Genomic DNA, 21907 nt, shown 5'->3' on the forward strand with positions numbered 1-21907 from the left:
GGGAGGGTGTCTCCTATAGCAGCCCAGAGGATCAGATTTCCCTTCACATTGAAGGCGCTGGTCGGTAAAGGATACGGAGCGCTCTTCTCCATTGTAATAAGAATTCTCCTCTGTATTTTTCGTGCGATCTAATCTTGTGGAGCAGTGATGCAGACAACTGGAAGCCTGCCTTGTGTCTCTGCCGTTTAACCAGGAGGGTAAACGCCTGCTAATTCAATTTCCCCAGTGTTTTTTTAAAAATTTTATTTTGTGTTTAAAAAAAAAACCAAAAACACAATTGGTCGTTGTTTCTCCATCGGGGGGGAAATCCGCCGGCGTTTGGATCGAAGACGGGAGAGATAATTCTTCGGCTTGTGTGAGAGAAAGTTGAAGGGAGCAGATGCTGTGATAAAGGGGGAGGGAGGCAGGGAGGGAGGGGGGTGGGTGGGTGATGATGTTCGCCTTTGCTCTCTCTCTGCTCGTGTGTGGTTGATTGAGATGGTCCGTGCTCTCCGGAGATGCCAGTGATTCGGCGGCCGCATTCACAAGCGGCATGTTGGAAGACAAGGGCAGGTTTGGTGGTGGAGGCGAGATGGAGAGGTTGCCCCCCGCCATGCGGAAGAGACTGTACAGCCTCCCCCCGACCATAGGGACCAAAGACGGCTTGATGGAGTGCGATGGAGACAGGGAGCCGGGCAGAAGGAGCATCAAGATGAAGCATCTGCCTTCGCCCACGGTGGGGGGCGCCAGGTGGGCTGGAGATGCCAAGGTCGGTGAAGCCAAGACCATGGAGACTGACCTGATCAAGACTAGTTCCAACGGGGACTGCCGGCGGTTCCGAGGAAGCGTCTCTTCCATCGCCAGCAGGCACCTCCACGAAGCCGACGTGGCGGAGGGCAAGCGCTTGATCGGCGAGGGGGAGTCCACACCCAGCGAGGGCACTAACCCGGGCAGCGAGGACGGGTCCAGCTCCGGGACTGCCTCGGAGGAGAGTGGGGGGCGGTCGGGGGTCAGGAGGCAGGCGGCAGCCGACCAAGAGGCGAGGTCGGCGCTCTTCAAGGCGGACGGCGCCGACCAGATCTTCCTGGAAGACGACCTGAGGGCGAGTCAAAGCGGCTTCTTGCAAAGACAATTCGGAGCCATGTTGCAGCCGGGAGTTAACAAGTTTTCCCTGAGAATGTTTGGCAGCCAGAAAGCGGTGGAAAGGGAACAGGAGCGGGTCAAATCGGCTGGATTTTGGATTGTTCACCCTTACAGCGACTTCAGGTAAGATTATTCCTCATGGTTTGTCCTGCAGAGTTACTCCAGCATTTAAAGATTAGACCTTCACTCTATTTATTTACTGAACTGTCACACCAACAACTTCAAATTCATTGTAAATTCTTCCTCCAAATAATAATACTACCCATTGCACACGCGAAAAAACTGTGGACTGGGAATGAAGTTTGAAGGAGACGAGCTACTCTTACAATGTTACAAACCAGAGGTGCCAATTCCATAGTTTCATCGGTCAGCATAGGATCAATTGCCACAACGTGTTGAAAAGCCCCCCTTACTAGAAACCTAGAACCGAGCGTTTATTGTGGAGACAGGGACCGGCAGAGGCGGGGATCCTGAGCAAAAAAAAAACACAAAGTGCTGGAGGAACTTGGCGATTCTAGCCTTAGAGGGAGTACAGAGAAGGTTCCCCAGATTGATCCCTGGGATGGCAGGACTTTCATATGAAGAAAGACTGGATAGACTCGGCTTGTACTCGCTGGAATTTAGAAGACTGAGGGGGGATCTTATAGAAACTTACAAAATTCTTAAGGGGTTGGAGAGGCTAGATGCGGGAAGATTGTTCCCGATGTTGGGGAAGTCCAGAACCAGCGGTCACAGCTTAAGGATAAGGGGGAAGTCTTTTAGGACCGAGATGAGAAAACATTTCTTCACACAGAGAGTGGTGAATCTGTGGAATTCTCTGCCACAGAAGGTAGTTGAGGCCAGTTCATTGGCTATATTTAAGAGGGAGTTAGATGTGGCCCTTGTGGCTAAAGGGATCAGGGGGTATGGAGAGAAGGCAGGTACAGGTTACTGAGGTGGATGATCAGCCATGATCATATTGAATGGCGGTGCAGGCTCGAAGGGCCGAATGGCCTACTCCTGCACCTATTTTCTATGTTTCTATGTTTCTATTCAGGTAGCGCCTGGGGTGGGAAATGGAGAAATGGTGCTTGGGGTCGGGACCCTTCTTCAGACTCACATCAGAGTAAAGCGGAGTAAAGCTGGAAAAGATAGGTCGACCCTCGTACCCCATCAGCCCCGACCCGAAATGCCGACCGTCCATTCCCCTCCACAGATGCTGCCTGACCCGTTGAGTTCCACCAGCGCTTTGCGTTTTGCTTAGATATCAACGCGGGGATCAGCTTTTAAAAAATATATCCACTGACGCCCCCCTTGAATTTGTACACATTATAGGAGATATATAAGAAGATAATGCAGGTGCTGGTACAAATCGATGGTATTTATTCACAAAATGCTGGAGTAACTCAGCAGGTCGGGCAGCATCTCAGGAGAGAAGGAATAGGTGACGTTTCGGGTCGAGACCCTCCTTCAGACTCAGAAGAAGGGTCTCGACCCGAAACGTCACCCATTCCTTCTCTCCTGAGATGCTGCCTGACCTGCTGAGTTACTCCAGCATTTTGTGAATAGGAGATATATAGTTGGGTAATCGCCTGGAGAAATATACGCGGTGTTATTTCCAATAGATCTCAATTTTAATCGTGTCGGCAAATCACAATAGTTTTTTTGTGTACAGGGTAAATTTATGCTCGAACTTTTAAAGTATGTTAGAGTACATAGCCGGGATATTTGGAGCTGTTTACAATCTTTTCCGCACAGTTTTCGAACCGTAGGCAGGTGGGTCTAATGGTCCGCCTCGTTGCAAAGTAGGGCATCGATACAATTTGCTCTCCTCCTGAATGCATTTTCTGTTGGTCAACTGGAGTGAACGAGAAGGGAAGGTTGTGGGGCGGGGGAGGGGGGGGGGGGGGGGAGCGAGAGGAGAAAGCTAAGTCCCAAGAGACTGCGAACACTGGAATCTTGAGCAAAACACAACGCGCTGGAGAAATTCAGCGGTAGGGTCGGGCGGCATCTGTGAAGGAAATAAACAGATGATGTTACGAGTACAAAAAAAAACCCGCCGCCTTCAACAATCCCTTTACCTCGAACTGTGGCAACTGGTGATCTCGCAGTGTCATGAGTCCAGAGTGTTTTATTGCCATACGTCCAGAAAGGGAACAATTACATTCTTACGAAGGTAGACACAAAAGAGCTGGAGTAACTCAGCGGGACAGGCAGCATCTCTGGAGAGAAGGAACGGGTCCGAAACGTCACCCATTCCTTTTCTCCAGAGATGCTGCCTGTCCCGCTGAGTTACTCCAGCTTTTTTTGTTGTTGTCTATCTTCGGTTTAAACCAGCATCTGCAGTTCCTTCAAACACAATACAATTCTTACTTGCAACACCACAACAGATATGTAAAGATGGTACTCTGCAAAACACCATCATATACAACCAAAAAAAGTTCAGTATATGTAGAGAAAATAATACTGGCGCAAAGACGAAAACAATGTCCCCGAGTCCATGCAGTTCGTAGCTTAGTTGGAGGATGTAGCGTTCAGTAGCCTGGTTGAACCAAAATGCTGGAGTAACTCAGCGGGACAGGCAGCATCTCTGGAGAGAAGGAATGGGTCCGAAACGTCACCCATTCCTTCTCTCCAGAGATGCAGCCTGTCCCGCTGAGTTACTCCAGCTTGTTTTTGTGTCTGTCTTCGGTCTAAACCAGCATCTGCAGTTCCTTCTTATTCAATAGCCTGATAATTGCTGGGAGGAAGCTGTGAGTTTGAACAGGCAAGCGTTCACAACTGGATAACACTATCTCCAAATGCGCAATTAATAGACAATAGACAATAGGTGCAGGAGGAGGCCATTCGGCCCTTCGAGCCAGCACCGCCATTCAATGTGATCATGGCTGATCATTCTCAATCAGTACCCCGTTCCTGCCTTCTCCCCATACCCCCTGACTCCGCTATCCTTAAGAGCTCTATCCAGCTCTCTCTTGAATGCATTCAGAGAATTGGCCTCCACTGCCTTCTGAGGCAGAGAATTCCACAGATTCACAACTCTCTGACTGAAAAGGTTTTTCCTCATCTCAGTTCTAAATGGCCTACCCCTTATTCTTAAACTGTGGTCCCTTGTTCTGGACTCCCCCAACATTGGGAACATGTTTCCTGCCTCTAACGTGTCCAACCCCTTAATAATCTTATACGTTTCGATAAGATCTCCTCTCATCCTTCTAAATTCCAGTGTATACAAGCCTAGTCGCTCCAGTCTTTCAACATATGACAGTCCCGCCATTCCGGGAATTAACCTAGTAAACCTACGCTGCACGCCCTCAATAGCAAGAATATCTTTCCTCAAATTCAAATAAAGTCAAAATGGGAGGTGGAAGGGAGAGAAGGGTGGGGGGGGGGGATAGGGGAGAGGGTGGTGGGGAGAAGGGGGTGGAGACAACTTAAGAAGCCAGCGATATAACTTAAGAAGCTCGGCTGCGCTTTACATTTACATTAACGTCTGTTGACCGGTCGGTAGTTATCCTTGGTTCTGAAAACTCTCACTTGGTAGTTGCGGCTGCCTCTTTCAAGGGAAAGTGGACACTGGTAGTTGAGGCTTCAGAGTACAATTAATGCCTGCTATTTTAACAGAGCCCATTGAATCTACACCACCGTTCAATAACAAACGTTCATCGCAGAGCAGGGGGTCTCCATACTTGTGAATTTGCTCAATAGACAATAGTTGCAGGAGGAGGCCATTCGGCCATTCGAGCCTGTACGCACCGCCATTCAATGTGATCATGGCTGATCATTCTCAATCAGTACCCCGTTCCTGCCTTCTCCCCATACCCCCTGACTCCGCTATCCTTAAGAGCTCTATCTAGCTCTCTCTTGAATGCATTCAGAGAATTGGCCTCCACTGCCTTCTGAGGCAGAGAATTCCACAGATTCACAACTCTCTGACTGAAAAAGTTTTTCCTCATCTCCGTTCTAAATGGCCTACCCCTTATTCTTAAACTGTGGCCCCTCAATAAAGGTGCGAATGGCCCCATGTGTGGAAACCTCTGATTAAAACTGAACAACGCGATTTAAAAAAAATAGTTTTTCGCGTGGTGCAGAATTAAAGTTCTCCAGAATTTCACCAACAATCTAGCAGCCTCACTCGTTTTTTTTTCTTTATAGGATAGTTTTATGTCTATCGCTTCGAAGGTATTTATTTCACAAAATGTTGGAGTAACTCAGCGGGTCAGGCAGCATCTCTGGAGAGAAGGAATGGGTGACGTTTCGGGTCGAGACCCTTCCTCAGTCTCGACCCGAAACGTCACCCATTCCTTCTCTCCTGAGATGCTGCCTGACCCGCTGAGTTACTCCAGCATTTTGTGAAATAAATACCTTCGATTTGTACCAGCATCTGCAGTTATTTTCTTACACTATGTCTATCGATTGGTAAACATAGAGATTCTTCCCCTCTCAACCCGTCGAAGGATTGGCAAAGACCTAAAAGACATGAGGGAAATTTCTCCATTATTAATGCTAATGGTTGTACAACAGCGATTACAAGGCTTTAACCTTGTCCATGCCTTCAGATGATATGATAAACTGCGGTGGCAAGGTGTCACTAATTTATAGTTGTCATCTGAGTCCAGAGAGGAGTTTCCATCTTTACCATCCCACCAGTCCCGAAATGGCACCAGCGCATATTGACACACAAACTCAAAACTTTCGGGTGAAATTCATATCTGCTATTCTAACAAAGTCCATTGGTCCTACCTATTTAATCGACGTCGTTTCCCTCCCTTTCAAAGACATAATCCATTTGGTAAGTATCTGATTTGCACATTGGCAATATCTAACACGTGGTATAACGTGTAGGAAGGAATTTCAGATGCTGGTTTACACCGAAGATAGACACAAAATGCTGGAGTAACTCAGCGGGACAGGCAGCATCTCTGGAGAGAAGGAATGGGTGACGTTTGGACTCTCAGTCTGAAGAAGGGTCTCGACCCGAAATGTCACCCATTCCTTCTCTCCAGAGATGCTGCCCGTCCCGCTGAGTTACCCCAGCATTTTGTGTCTATCCACAGGTTAAACTCAACATACCACACTTCCTAACGAAGTGCAACAAGACAAAACAATTGCTAACATTACATTAAAGACAGAGGCGCTTGAAATGCGCGGTAGAAGACAGGAGAGAGGCTCAACAGAGAGTGGAATCTGGAACAAAAACAAATTGCTGGAAGAACTCAACGGGTCGAGCAGGGTGATTGCGTTTTGATGTGGAATTCTCTGCCTCAAAAGGCAGTGGAGGCCAATTCTCTGAATGCTTTCAAGAGAGAACTAGATAGAGCTCTTAATGATAGCGGAGTCAGGGGGGTATGGGGAGAAGGCAGGAACGGGGTACTGATTGAGAATGATCAGCCATGATCACATTGAATGGCGGTGCTGGCTCGAAGGGCCGAATGGCCTCCTCCCGCGTCTATTGTCTATTGTCTAGAGTCCGGACCCGAAACGTCGACCAGAGCTCTCCCTCCACAATAGCTGGCTGACCCATTGAGTTCTTAGAAGACAAGTTGATTTGCACAATAAGGAATTTCAAAAACTGCACACAACTTATCTGTGAACTGCCCTTGGGAGTTGAGCCACAAAAACTGCAGTCGTTCTTGCACATCACGGGAAGGCTTTGAATTACGGAGGGAAACGGACCCAGGTAGACAAGGGTAGACAGTATTCAAGGGTATGAGAGTTGGGCAGACAGGAGGGTACAAATCCATGCCATCGCAGGGTAGAGTGGAAGAGAGTTCCAACAAGATCTAGCTACCCCAATGTCCATGGACTAACGATACAGCACTTTTCATTCAAAAGCAATGTCATGTCTTCTTTTGAGACTGGACATAACATTTTTTTTTTGCCTGTCGCGTTTTATCCTGGTAAATATAGTCGATTCGATTCTCATAAGACTCAGCTGGCGTCGGGACATCCTCAATAGATCAAATAAAGAAATAGAATTAATGGATGTCGTAGTGTTATCCGCGCTGCCAGGGATTGTGCTGGAAGCTGACATTTAAAAGGCCTTTAGATATGCACCTGAATGCACAGGAAATGGTGGTATACAGATCAGATGCAGGCAGAGGAGATTAGGTTACCTTGACATCATGTTCAATGCAGACTGTGGGCAAAATGTCCAGTTCCTGTACTGGTACTGTTCTATATTCCACCTTCCATGTTAAGTAATAATGCCAGTGATATAATGCCATCTGAAATTATGAGACCATGAGTAATATCACAATTTAGAACTATGATCAGCAAAATATCAAAATCAAAACAAAAACAACATTTTTGCTTCTGCCATCTAATTCATATTTCATCTTCGTATTTATACATAACCCAGCACTGAGTTCTCACAAGTCCAATCTGATTACTACTTATCGGCCTCAGAAGGCAGTGGAGGCCAATTGTCTGAATGCATTCAAGAGAGAGCTAGATAGAGCTTTTAAGGATAGCGGAGTCAGGGGGTATGGGGAGAAGCAGGAGCGGGGTACTGATTGAGAATGATCAGCCATGATCACATTGAATGGCGGTGCTGGCTCGAAGGACCGAATGGCCTCCTCCTGCACCTATTGTCTATTGTCTATTGTCTATTGCAAACACATTTAATGGTTTTTCAAAATTTAGACCATGTTTATTTAGTTGAGTTTAGAGATCGAGCGTGGAATCATGCCCTTTGTCGCACCAAGTTCACGCTGACCAGACATCACACGGGTTCTCAGTGATCCCACTTTGGCATCTGCTTCCTACACGCGAGGGGCAATTTTACACAGAGGCCAATTCCACCAACAAGCCTGCACGTCTTTGGAATGTAGGAGGAAACCTGAGGTCACCCATGCGGTAATCGGATCTTATAGAAACTTACAAAATTCTTAAGGGGTTGGACAGGCTAGATGCAGAAAGATTGTTCCCGATGTTGGGGAAGTCCAGAACAAGGGGTTCAGAGTTTAAGGATAAGGGGGAAGTCTTTTAGGACCAAGATGAGAACGTTTTTTTCACACAGAGAGTGGTGAATCTGTGGAATTCTCTGCCACAGAAGGTAGTTGAGGCCAGTTCATTGGCTATATTTAAGAGGGAGTTAGATGTGGCCCTTGTGGCTAAAGGGATCAGGGGGTATGGAGAGAAGGCAGGTACGGGATACTGAGTTGGATGATCAGCCATGATCATATTGAATGGCGGTGCGTACAGGCTCGAAGGGCCAAATGGCCTACTCCTGCACCTATTTTCTATGTTTTCTAATAATAATAATAATAATGTATTTTATTTATATAGCGCTTTTCATATACTCAAAGACGCTTTACAGAGATTTAGAGAACATAGGGAAATGAATAAATAGATAAATAAGTAAATAAATAAACGAACAGAGAAAGGAGACAGAAGGTGAGGTGACCTTCAGTGGTTGAAGGCAGTACTGAACAGGTGTTCTATGTTTCTATGTAATGGGGTGAACGTGCAAACTCTGCACAGGCAGCCCCCTTAGTCAGGATTGAACCCCTGGGTCTCTGGCACTGTGAGCTAGCAACTCTACTGCTGCACCACTAGGCTGTTCCTGTATGTTAAAGCATGCAGGCAGTTTAGGATATAGCTTTGGAATGTGTTGTGACAGCTCTTGGTGTAAACGTGTATCATCTTTTTCAATCATGCTTTTCCCCAGCTGATTAATCTTGAATCACATTGATTGTAAAGCTATGTAGTCTGTGGTCTAATGAGTCACACACAATTTCAGTGTGGTGCATTGCATCACCACCTCTTCATGTTGTACCAACTGCAGGGTGTAGTGTGTGGGAAGCCCGCAGTTTCTTTGATGTAAATGAGAAGCATGTTTAGTTCATTTATCATATCATATCATATATATACAGCCGGAAACAGGCCTTTTCGGCCCACCAAGTCCGTGCCGCCCAGCGATCCCCGCACATTAACACTATCCTACACCCACTAGGGACAATTTTTACCTTTACCCAGCCAATTAACCTACATACCTGTACGTCTTTGGAGTGTGGGAGGAAACCGAAGATCTCGGAGAAAACCCACGCAGGTCACGGGGAGAACGTACAAACTCCTTACAGTGCAGCACCCGTAGTCAGGATCGAACCTGAGTCTCCGGTGCTGCATTCGCTGTAAAGCAGCAACTCTACCGCTGCGCTACCGTGCCGTTTAGACAATAGACAATAGACAATAGGTGCAGGAGGAGGCCATTCGGCCCTTCGAGCCAGCACTGCCATTCAATGTGATCATGGCTGATCATTCTCAATTAGTACCCCGTTCCTTCCTTCTCCCCATACCCCCTGACTCCGCTATCCTTAAGCGCTCTATCTAGCTCTCTTTTGAATGCATTCAGATAATTGTCCTCCGCTGCCTTCTGAGGCAGAGAATTCCACAGATTCACAACTCTCTGACTGAAAAGGTTTTTCTTCATCTCACCTCCTTTTATTCCAAACATGTGAATGGAAAGACTTCAGTAAAGCCTTCAGATTAATTACAGGAGCTAGACCTAGAGTCATAGAGTGATACAATGTGGAAATGGACCCTTTGGCCCAACTCGCCCACACCGGCCAACAATGTCCCAGCTACCCAAGTCCCACTTGCCTGCGCTTGGTCCATAACCCTCCAAACCTGTCCTATCCATGTACCTATCCAACTGTTTCTTAAATAATGGGATAGTCCCAGCCTCAACTACCTCCTCTGGTGGCTTGTTCCATACACTGTGTGAAAAAGTTACCCCTCGGATTCCTATTAAATCTTTTATATGTTGAACCTGTCCACTGGTCCTCGATTCCCCTACTCTGGGTAAAAGACTGTGCATCTACCGATCTATTCCTCTCATGATTTTGTACACCTCTATAAGATCTCCCCTCATCCTCCTGCGCTCCACGGAATAGAGACCCTGTGTAAAGATATATGTTGCCACTTCATTGTGGTACTGAGGGAGTGCTGCACTGTTGGATACAGACGGTATATTCGCTCCCAGTGAATGTTAAAGGCCTTAAATCAAGGGAGTTATTTTGTTGGCGGCACGGTGGCGCAGCTGGTAGAGCTGCTGCCTCACAGCACCAGAGACCCTGGTTCAATCCTGACCTCGGGTGCTGTCTGTGTGGAGTAATCACATTCTCCCCGTGACTGTGATCTGGTTTCCTCCCACATTGCGGGTTTATAGGTCAATTGGCATCTGTAAAATTGAGGGAGCAGGTGAGAACGAAGATCGAGTGGGAACGGGTGATCGATGGTTGGCATGCACTCAGTCGGCTTAAGGGCCTAAATCCATGCAGTGTCTTTCAATCAATCAATCCTCCTCAGTTTACCCAACATCCGCTAAACCTTTGAAAGATGAAACATTGGTCAGTTTTCTCCTCGATAACCAAAAAGCACTGACAAAGAAATCAGGGCAATTCCTACCACAGATTAAATCATCCAGTCAGCACACAATAGGAATGACTTTCCTCCATTTAAACAGAGACACCTCACAAAATATCAGTTTGATAAATTATGAGTCTTGACTGCAGCTTTCAAGGCATTTCAAGACTTTATTTCACAATGCAGAACTAACCCCTGGTTTTGAATTAGTTTTAACAGTTCATTCTTAGCATAAGTTCATAGGAGCAGAATTAGGCCATTCGGCCCATCATGTCTACTCTGCCATTCAATCATGGCTGATCTATCTCTCCCTCTCAACCACATTCTCCTGCCATCTCCCCGTAACCCCAGGCACCCGTGCTAATCAAGACACTGTTACTAATCAAAGGGTGTTCCAGAATGGTAATTTTCTATGATCATTTTAACAGAGGTAAGATTAATTGTCTTCGTGTTTCAGTAATAGAATATTCAAAGGGAATAATAAGACTGGAACCACACATATCCACGGAAAGCCATTCTGTACAGATTGTATTTGTTCTCACTGCAGAAGCTGTGAAGTGCAGTCAATATTTAGTTATGGCTGCCTCTCGCTTTGTCATTCTTGATATTTTGTTTTGTTAATGCAATAATTTAAAAAAATGTTATCAGGTTTAGGTGACGTGATGTTTGTATTTGTGTCTAGCTATTCCTGCTGTTGTTTTTCTAATATGTAGCTTGATTCATAGGGGTGGCATGGTGGCACAGCGGTAGAGTTGCTGCCTTACAGCGCCAGAGATCCGGGTTTGACCCTGACTACGGGTGCTGTCTCTGCGAAGTTTGTACGTTCTCTCTGCGTGGATTTTCTCCTAGATCTTCGGTTTCCTCCCACACTCCAAAGACGTGCGGGTTTGTAGGTTAGGGGGAGTCCAGAACAAGGGGCCACAGTTTAAGAATAAGGGGCAGGCCATTTAGAACGGAGATGAGGAAAAACTTTTTCAGTCAGAGGGTTGTGAATCTGTGGAATTCTCTGCCTCAGAAGGCAGTGGAGGCCAATTCTCTGAGTGCATTCAAGAGAGAGCTAGATAGAGCTCTTAAGGATAGCGGAGTCAGGGGGTATGGGGAGAGGGCAAGAACGGGGTACTGATTGAGAATGGTCAGCCATGATCACATTGAATGGCGGTGCTGGCTCGAAGGGCCGAATTGCCTCCTCCTGCACCTATTGTCTATTGTTAATTGGCGTGGTATAAAATGTAAATTGTCCCTGGCGTGTGTAGGATAGTGTTAGTGTACGGGGATCGCTGGTCGGCGCGGACTCGGTGGGCCGAAGGGCCTGTTTCCGCGATGTATTTCTAAACTAAACTAAACATTCAGAGTGAAGTAAAGCAGGCCAACATTTGACCTCTATTAGTGCCCTTTGAGTCTGAATTAAAAGATTTCCACGATTTTGCTAGGTTCAATCTCCCCACACAGATGTACACTAGAACCTTGATACTCCCTTAATGAGAAATGATATTAATAGACTACCTGATAATTTGTCCGTATATGTTGTATTCAATGCTGTGTTGAACAGAGGCACATAGTGGCACAGCTGGTAGAGCGGCTGCCTCACAGTACCTTGTACATGGATAGGACGCCCGCACCTCCAGACTCAGGAACAGCTTCATCCCCAGGGCCATAGCTGCTATGAACCGGTCCTGCTGAGCAGGATAGTCACATCGCACAGTGATCCGGCACAGATCTACTTGCACTTCATTCTGTCTTAAAACTGTTACAATTTGTTTCGTTGGGTTGTTGTTGTTTAAATTAATTAAATTATTGCATCGTATGGGAGGCGCATTCCCAATCTCGTTGTACCCCTGTACAATGACAATAAAGATATATTGTATTGTATTGTATTGTGTTGTTTAGAGGGATATGGGCTAAATGCAGGCAGGTGGGACTAGTGTAGATGGAGCATGTTGGTCAGCATAGGCAAGTTGGGCCGAAGGGCCTATTTCCATGCTGTATGTCTCCATGACACTATGACCGATAACCTTTGTCCAAAGTTATCAGTTCTAATAGCTTCCAATGTGTGTGTGCCTAAATGAAGAAGGGTCTTGACCCGAAACCTCCTATCCATGTTCTCCAGAGATGTGCCCAACCTGCAGAGTTACCCTAGCATTGTGTGTTCTTAGTTTAGAGAGACACCATGGAAACATGCCCTTTGGTCCACCAAGTCCATGCCAACCAACGGTCACACTTCCACACTATATCTATGGTTATCCCACTTTTACAGAATACAGAATAGCTTTATTGTCATTCGTTTTACCGAACAAAATTAATTTGCCAGCAGTACAAAGTACAAAAAAACAAAAAACACAAGACACACAACCCCAACACAAACATCCATCACAGTGACTCCAAACACCCCCTCACTGTGATGGAGGCAAAAAAACTTCCTCTCTCTTCCCCCATGCCCCTCCCACGGACAGACAGATTGACCCCTACCGAGGCGACCGACCCGCACAGCCCCCGCAAGGAGATGGAAAGTCCCGCGGCCGAGCCGCACCAGCGCTGTTAAGTCCCGCGGCCGTACCGGGTGATGGAAGGCCCCGTGGCCGAGCCTCACCGGGCGATGGACGGCCCCGTGGCCGAGCCGCGCTGCGCTGGAAAGTCCCACGGCCGTACCGGGCGATGGAAAATCCCGCGCCCGAGCCGCGCCGGGCGATGGAAGGTCCCGCGGCCGAGCCGCACCGGGCGATGGAAGGCCCCGCGGCCCGAGGAAGAGACCTAAAAAAAGAAAGATTTCCCCCACCCCACCCAACCCCCCCACCCCACCCCCCCCACCCCACCCCCCACACATACACAGCCAAAAACAAAACACCCCAACACCAACACACAAACAAAAAAGGACAAAGGACAAACAGACTGCCAGCGAGCCGCAGCCGTTAGGCGCCGCCACACGTGACGTCCACTCCCTACACACTAGGAGACAATTTACAGAGGGCCAATTAATCTACAAACCTGCACGTCTTTGGGATGTGGGAGGAAACCGGAGCACCCGGAGAAAACCCACGCAGTCAAAGGGAGAACGTGCAAACTCCACACGGAGAGCACCCAAAATTAGGAGTGAACTCGGGCCTCTGGAGCTGTGAAGCTGCAGCTCTACAGCTGCCTCACTATGTCGCTCGGTGTAAGACATGCAAGATTCCAGCATCCTCAGTTCCCTATGTGTCCATTGTGCCTAACTTTGATGCTGCTTCAAGGAAGCATATCATTCCAGTACTACAATACAATACAATACAATACAATATATCTTTATTGTCATTGTACCCAGGGGTACAACGAGATTGGGAATGCGCCTCCCATACGATGCAATAATTTAATTAATTTAGACAACAGCAACCCAATGAAACAATTGTAACAGTTTTAGACAGGATAGAGTGCAAGTTGATCTGTGCCGGATCACTGTGCGATGTGACCATCCGGCTCAGCAGGACCAGTTCATAGCAGCTATGGCCCTGGGGATGAAGCTGTTCCTGAGTCTGGAGGTGCGGGCGTAGAAGGCCTTGTATCGTCTGCCCGATGGAAGGAGTTCGAACAGACTGTTGCAGGGGTGTGAAGAGTCTTTGTGGATGCTGGTGGCTTTTCTGAGGCATCGTGTGTTGTAGATGCCCTCCAAGTCTGGTAGCTGTGTCAGGGGAGAAGGCAGGAGAATGGGGTTAAGAGGGAGAGATAGATCAGCCATGATTGAATGGCGGAGTAGATGAGGAAGGCCCACCGCTGGCTATGGGAGTCAAGATCGTCCCGTCAACGGAAGGTTCGAGGCCCCCGACCGCTGGAGGACAAAGAAGGGAGAGATTGAACTTTTTTGCCTTCCATCACAGTAAAGAATGTGGAGGAGTCACTGTGGTGGATGTTCATGCTAAAATATATTTTGTGTCCTGTTGCTTTTTAATGTTATGACTGTATGGCAAATAAAGTTCCTCATATGTTGCAAAACATACTTGGCTAATAAAGTATTATTGTGATTGATTGATTGTGATTGAGTAGACTTGATGGGCCGAATGGGCTAATTCTTCCCCCATTTACTTATGACCTTATGACCAATTTTGGTCATCTTAAAACAGCTTGATAAATTGTATAATCACAAGTCATTATAAACCAGACCAATCCATTTTGCTTATACTCAACCAGGGATCGGTGTATTTATACACAGAGAATGACCCATAAACTTTCACTGTTGGCAATAAGATGTTTCACTCTGTCATTATATTTATTGCACTTTATCTGTTCAGAGCTGTCTTCTGTGTTTTAAATTGGTAGATACGTATCCTCTGGTGTCTGTTTTAGAGGGCATTGCAACTGTTATGGACAATATGAATTCTGTCCACTTATTTATTTCAATCCCCAGCAGTAACAGCGCCGACTGAGATAAATATCATTTGTTCAAACTGTGAAATGGTTGGAACAGATCCATTATGATGGCATTTTAGTCCATTTGTAGTCTGTAATGTGTGGAAGTCAAGCAACTGAGAAGGTAGACCTTAGACTATGGCTGGTGACACTGAACGAATGACATATTATGATTGATAACATATCTAATTGATATTTTTGTTGATGTGGAAAGTTAGATTGATGGGCTTTGTGTGTAAGTTGCTGTTATTTCCTTATAGCTACCAGGGGTGCCACTTTGTTCATTCACAAGATGTGTGCTTTGCTGGCCAAGGTAGCTCATTTCTAAACACTTGGCCACACCGAGTGTTAATTTATAGGTTGCTACATTGCTGTAGCCTGCAGTTGAATGTCGGCCCTGACTGAGAAAGGATATCCTGTCTAAACTCTGAAAGGTATTAATAAATTAAGTCTTTTTTTTAAAGCAATCTTTTTTTCAGGAGAAGGAGGATATAGGTTTAGAGGAATGATTTAATGGGAACCTGAGGGGCTACGTTTTTACACAGTGGGTGGTGGGTATATGGAACGAGCTGCCAGAGGAGGTAGTTGAGGCAGATACGATCATGTTTAATAAATGTTTGGACAGGTACATGGATAGGATAGGTACAGAGAGATATGGGGCAAATGCAAACAGGTGCAGGATGAGGAAAAACTTTTTCAGTCAGAGAGTTGTGAATCTGTGGAATTCTCTGCCTCAGAAGGCAGTGGAGGCCAATTATCTGAATGCATTCAAGAGAGAGCTAGATAGAGCTCTTAAGGATAGCGGAGTCAGGGGGTATGGGGAGAAGGCAGGAACGGGGTACTGATTGAGAATGATCAGCCATGATCACATTGAATGGCGGTGCTGGCTCGAAGGGCCAAATGGCCTCCTCCTGCACCTATTGTCTATTGTCTATTGTCTATTGTGCAACTAGTATAGATATGTTGGTCGGCGTGAGCAAGTTGGGCAAAATATATAGATGGAGTTAGAATAGAAGAACAAGTGGATTGGTTCTATCTCCTGCAGTTCTGCTACGTTTGTTAATTATCTATACACTAAAACACTTGTTTGTTTGTTTGTTTGTTCCTGAACTACAGCCAAAACGGTACACGATAGCGTGACAATTTCAGGCCCACCTTACTCACTGTCATCCCTTGGTGCTAATGGAAGAAGTTTCATTGAAATCGGTGTTATATTTTTAAAGTTATTCACATTTTAAAGTTTAAATATATCTCCTAGTGAGGGAGGGAGGGAGGGAGGGAGGGGGGGATAAGGGGGGTTGAGGGGGGAAGGGGAAGGGAAGGGAGTGGAGGGGAAGGGGAGGAGGGGTGGTGGAGGGAGGGGGTGGAGGGAGAGGGGGAGGAGGGGGGATAATGGGGGTTGAGGGGGATGGTGGGGGGAGGGGTAGAGGAGGGGGATGGAGTAAGGGGTGGAGGGAGTGGGGGGGGGGAGGGAGGGGGTGAATGGAGGGAGGGGCGGAGGGGGGAGGAGAGGGTGCTGCACCAATGGAGGAGAGGTTTGGGCCCAACACTTGGTCTAGTTTCCATCTAAAATCTTTTAACTTGCACCCAAAGGATTGTATAAACATGTTGTGCAAATTCTTGTTTACAAAAGTCCAATTAAGAGACAATTAATATTTTACTTGATACTAATGAGTTTACTTTATCTCCTACATAATTAATGTGAATTCTTAATGTGAAAGCTGTATCTTTCACGCCCTCAGGACAAGCCATTGTGTTTTACAATGTGGAAGCTTCCCCTTCGGCCCACCGGGTCTGCGCCGACCAAATTCAGTCATAGGATCCTAGATTCAGTGACAAAGAGGCCAATCTGTCCTCTAACCCAATGTGCATTACATTAAGATGGACGCTAAACGCTGGAGTAACTCAGCGGGTCAGGCAGCATCTCTGGAGAAAAATGGGTCGGGACCTTTCTTCAGACTCCACAGAGGGGGAGCAGTGAGAGAGGGTCTCACAGAAGTCACATCCGAGACTGGTGGAGAACCTATTTGAAGTAGGCATACCTTGAGGAGATTTTGCAGAGTAAGCAGAAAAAATGTGTAAGGAGAAACTGGAGATGCTAGTTTACACCGAAGATAGACACAAAGTGCTGGAGAAACTCTGGGTCAGGCAGCATCTCTGGAGAAAAGATGTGGTCGGTCACGGTGGCGCAGTGGTAGAGTTGCTGCCTTACAGTGAAAGCAGTGCCAGAGACCCGGGTTCGATCCTGACAGTGGGTGCTGTCCGTACGGAGTTTGTACGTTCTCCCCGTGACCTGCGTGGGTTTTCTCCGAGATCTTCGGTTTCCTCCCACACTCCAAAGACGTACAGGTATGTAGGTTAATTGGCTTGGTAAATGAAAATTGTCCCGAGTGTGTGTAGGATGGTGTTAATGTGCGAGGATCGCTGGTCGGTGCGGACTCGGTGGGCCGAAGGGCCTGTTTCCACGCTGTATCTCTAAAAAAAAGGATGGGTGACATTTTGGGTTGGGACCTTTCTTCAGTCTGGGCATGACTTTAATCTCCCTTTCCTGTTCTCAGCCCATAGTCCTGCTGTTCACAGTTCTTCAAGTGCTTATCCTTGTGGTAAACTTTTGCCTCTGTCACCCTTTCAAACAGTGAATTCCATACTCTTACATGTTAAGGCAAGACACGGTAATGCACCTGTTTCATGCTGGATGACTCTATGGTTCCATTTCACACCACCTCAGGGTCAAGTGGAGGGAGGCAGGCAACATTTTAAATTCGGGAAAACAAGTTCTCCTGCTGTTAGTTTGATATGACGTACAAGATTATTAAGGAGTTGGACACGTTAGAGGCAGGAAACATATTCCCAATGTTGGGGGAGTCCAGAACCAGGGGCCACAGTTTAAGAATAAGGGATAGGCCATTTAGAACTGAGATGAGGGAAAAAATTTCAGTCAGAGAGTTGTGAATCTGTGGAATTCTCTGCCTCAGAAGGCAGTGGAGGCCAATTCTCTGAATGCATTCAACAGAGAGCTAGATAGAGCTCTTAAGGATAGCGGAGTCAGGGGGTATGGGGAGAAGGCAGGAACGGGGTACTGATTGAGAATGATCAGCCATGATCATATTGAATGGCGGTGCTGGCTCGAAGGGCCGGATGGCCTCCTCCTGCACCTATTGTCTATTGTCTATGACACGGGCATATACCACAGGACAAAGAGTTCTTTACACAGAAACCTCAGCTGTGTAAGAATTGATAAGTTATGCTTGGGCTGCATGGCCAACAATTTCTCACCAAAAGCAGTTTAGTTTAGTTTACTTTAGTTTATTGTCATGTGTACCGAGATACAGTGAAAGGCATTTGTTGCTTGCTCACCAGCCAGCGGAAAGACAATACATGATTGAGGCCAGTTCATGGGCTATATTTAAGAGGGAGTTAGATGTGGCCCTTGTGGCTAAAGGGATCAGGGGGTATGGAGAGAAGGCAGGTATGGGATACTGAGTTGGATGATCAGCCATGATCATATTGAATGGCAGTGCAGGCTCGAAGGGCCGAATGGCCTACCCCTGCACCTATTTTCTATGTTTCTATGATTACAATCGAGCCATTTACAGTGTATAGATGCGTTAAGGGAAGTTGTGACAGGGTTAGTTGCATTGAAAACATCAGCAGGAAACATCACTCCATTACAGAGAACATATTGCATGAAATAACTGCAAATGCTGGTTTAAATCGAAGATAGACACAAAATGCTGGAGAGAAGGAATGGGTGGTGTTTCGGGTTGAGGCCGTGCATTAGTCTGAAGAAGGGTCTCGACCCGAAACGTCACCCATTCCTTCTCTCTAGAGATGCTGCCTGTCCTGCTGAGTTACTCCACCATTTTGTGTCTATCTTTGATAGAACTGTACAGCACAGGAACAGGCCCTTTGGCTCACGATGTCCACGCTGAACATGATACCAAGTAAATCTCCTCTGCCTGCATGTGATCCTTATCCCTCCACTCCCTGCATTTAGATAGAGGCCTATGTAAAAGCCTCTTAAATGCCATTATCGTATCCATCATTAAAGTACAAAATACCACCGTCATTTAAAAAGTATCATCTAAGTAATTTTCATGTACCATCTGTATACTAAAACTCTCGTTTGTTATCTTGTTTGTGACTGAACTTCAGCCAAAACGGTGCACGATAGCGCGGCAATTTTAGGCCCACCTTACTCACCATTGTCACTTTAGTGATAATGCAAGTAGTTTTATTGAAATCGGTGTTATATTTTTTAAGTTATTCACATTTTAAAGTTTAAAAAGAGGGGAGGGGGAGGGGAGGAGGGTGGGGGGAAGGGGGGAGTGGGGGAGAAGGGAGAAGGGAGAGGGGAGGGGGGGTTTGATGAGAGAGGGGGAGGGTGCTGCACCAATGCAGGAGAGGTTTGGGCCCAACGGGTCCACTTGGTCTAGTATATTTTAAATATAATATGTTGCATTGTGGAAAATTAAAATAACTTAAAATGTCTGAAGAAGGGTTTCGACCCAAACGTCACCTATTCGTTTTCTCCAGAGATGCTGCCTGACCTGCTGAGTTGCTCCAGCATTTTGTGTCTCTCAACTTAAAATGGATTCATTTAGTCATTTCAAATTTATTGATAATTGTAGCTGAAAGAACGATATTTATTTCTATGTGTAGCTTCTGAATCTCTCGTTTAAGTATTAAGTTTGAGCAGACATCCCCGTGGTCTTTGGGATGATCCTAAGTTACATAGCCCAACCAATGTGGAACTAGGAACAGCGTATAAGGATCCCAGCGGGACAGGCAGCATCTCTGGAGAGAAGGAATGGGTGACTTTTCGGATCGAGACCCCTCTTCAGATTGAGAGCAAGGGCAGATGGAAACGAGAGATATGGAAGTGTAAGGTGTGGAAACGAGTGTAAGGTTATGTCATAAGTGATAGGAGCAGAATTAGGCCATTCGGCCCATCAAGTCTACTCTGCCATTCAATCATGGCTGATTTGGGGGTATGGGGAGAAGGCAGGAATGGGGTACAGATTGAGAATGATCAGCCATGATCACATTGAATGGCGGTGCTGGCTCGAAGGGGCAAATCGCCTCCTCCTGCACCTATTGTCTATTGGCTATTGTCTATTTATCTCTCCTTCCTAACCCCATTCTCCTGCCTTCTCCCTGTGTAACCAAATGTAAACAACCATCTGTAGTTTCTTCCTACACATGTACAGTTCTCTCACTGCTAAAATAATTGGATTCCCTAGTTTCAGAGGAAACTGAATTTGCTCTAAAGCAGCAACACTTCCGTCATTCAGTCCGCAGAAAGCCCACATGTCAGTCGGAGACTAATTCACAGACAGTTAAAATAATGCGATCAGTCTGAAGAAGGGTCTCGACCCGAAACGTCACCCATTCCTTCAATCCAGAGATGCTGCCCGTCCCCGCTGAGTTACTCCAGCATTTTATGTGTCTTCTTTTGCTGAACTTCAGCACTGGTTTCCGGCATGAACCCTATGTCCCTCGTATCTCTGTGTTGTGTTCTGTTGTGAAATTCAGTCGCAATGACTTTGCAGAAGCTGAAAGTCAGAAGTAGAGTTCAGTGTACATCTGCCACTAACTGCGTGTTTCCTGTTGGCAACTGAATAGAGGTATCTGGTTGCTTCTCTGATCAATATTACATCGCTGTTTGTGGGATGTTGCCCATGGAAATTGGCTGCCAAGTTTCTAACGCTAAAAAAAGTGTCTTCATGTCAAAAGCATATCAATGAGTGAGAACCAGGGTCTCGAAGTCTAAAGAAGGGTCTCGACCCAAAACGTCACCTATCCATGTTCTCCACAGATGCTGCCTGACCCGCTGAGTTACTCCAGCACTCTGTGAAATGCCACCTATCCATGATCTCCAGAAATGCTGCCTGTCCCAATGAGTTACTCCAGCACTCTGTGAAACGTCACCTATCCATGTTCTCCAGAGATGCTGCCTGACCCGCTGAGTTACTCCAGCACTTTGTACCCTTTGATGCAAAGCATCTAATGCCCTATGAAGATGAAAACTGCTGCAACCTTAATAATGGCTCTCCTTGTGTTGTTATCTTTTAGTTTAGTTTAGTTTAGTTTAGAGATACTGCGCGGAAAGAGGCCTTTCGGCCCACCGAGTCCGCACCGACCAGCGATCCCCGCAAATATCCTACACATACTAGGGACAATTTATACGCATACACCAAGCCAATTAACCTACAAACCTGTACATCTTTGGAGAGTGGGAGGAAACTGAGGATCTCGGAGAAAACCCATGTGGTCACGGGGAGAGCGTACAAACTCCGTACGGACAGCACCCGTAGTCGGGATGGAACCCGGGTCTCCGGCGCTGCAAGCGCTGTAAGGCAGCAACTCTACCGCTGCGCCACCGAGCCACCCTTGTCTTTTCCAAATGATTAAACACATTATCACAAAATTTAAAAAAAATACAATTGCACTTCCCGCATAGTCGGCAACTCCCCTTAATAAAACCGAGGACATTTGACCCATCGTCATCATATCCCAAAGCGTTCCCATCTGATCAATTCCATCAGAGATCCCCGGAGCCTATTTAATGGTTCAATGGAGAATTATTGTCACATGTGCAGTTAATCATGACGTAGTGAAATTAATTTTGCATAAACAGCATAGTGGCGCAAATGGTAGAGCCACTGCCTCACAGCGCCAGAGACCCCGGTTTGATCCTGACCTCGGGTGCTGTCTGTGTGGAGTTTGCATGTTCTCCCTGTGACCTCGTGGGTTACCTCTGGGTGCACCGGTTTCCTCCCACATCCCAAAGATGTGCGGGTTTATGGGTTAACTGCCCCAAGTGTGTCGGGAGTGGATGCGATAGTGGGATAACGTGGAGCTAGTGTGAGTGGGTGAATGATGGTCAGCGTGAACTCTTTGGGCTGAAGGGCTTATTTCCATGCTGTATCTTTCAACTAATAAATCAATCTCTGTCTAGTTTAGTTTAGAGATACAGCGCAGAAACAGGCCCTTCGGCCCACCGAGTCTGCGCCGACCAGCGATCCCCGCACACTAACACTATCCTACACCCACTAGGGACAAT

General features: G+C 46.6%; 1 protein-coding gene across 1 annotated transcript in view; it reads left to right on the forward strand.

Moving 5' to 3' along the window:
• The first annotated feature begins 532 nt into the window (after positions 1-532).
• Positions 533-21907, forward strand: part of hcn4 (hyperpolarization activated cyclic nucleotide-gated potassium channel 4) — a 274698-nt gene continuing 253323 nt past the window's right edge. Inside the window, exon 1 of the mRNA XM_078429699.1 lies at positions 533-1245. Coding sequence (XP_078285825.1) covers positions 533-1245 — 713 coding nt within the window. The remainder of the gene's footprint in view (positions 1246-21907) is intronic.

The sequence above is a fragment of the Rhinoraja longicauda genome, chromosome 38 (genome assembly GCF_053455715.1).
Source record: "Rhinoraja longicauda isolate Sanriku21f chromosome 38, sRhiLon1.1, whole genome shotgun sequence".
NCBI classification, from domain to species: domain Eukaryota; kingdom Metazoa; phylum Chordata; class Chondrichthyes; order Rajiformes; family Arhynchobatidae; genus Rhinoraja; species Rhinoraja longicauda.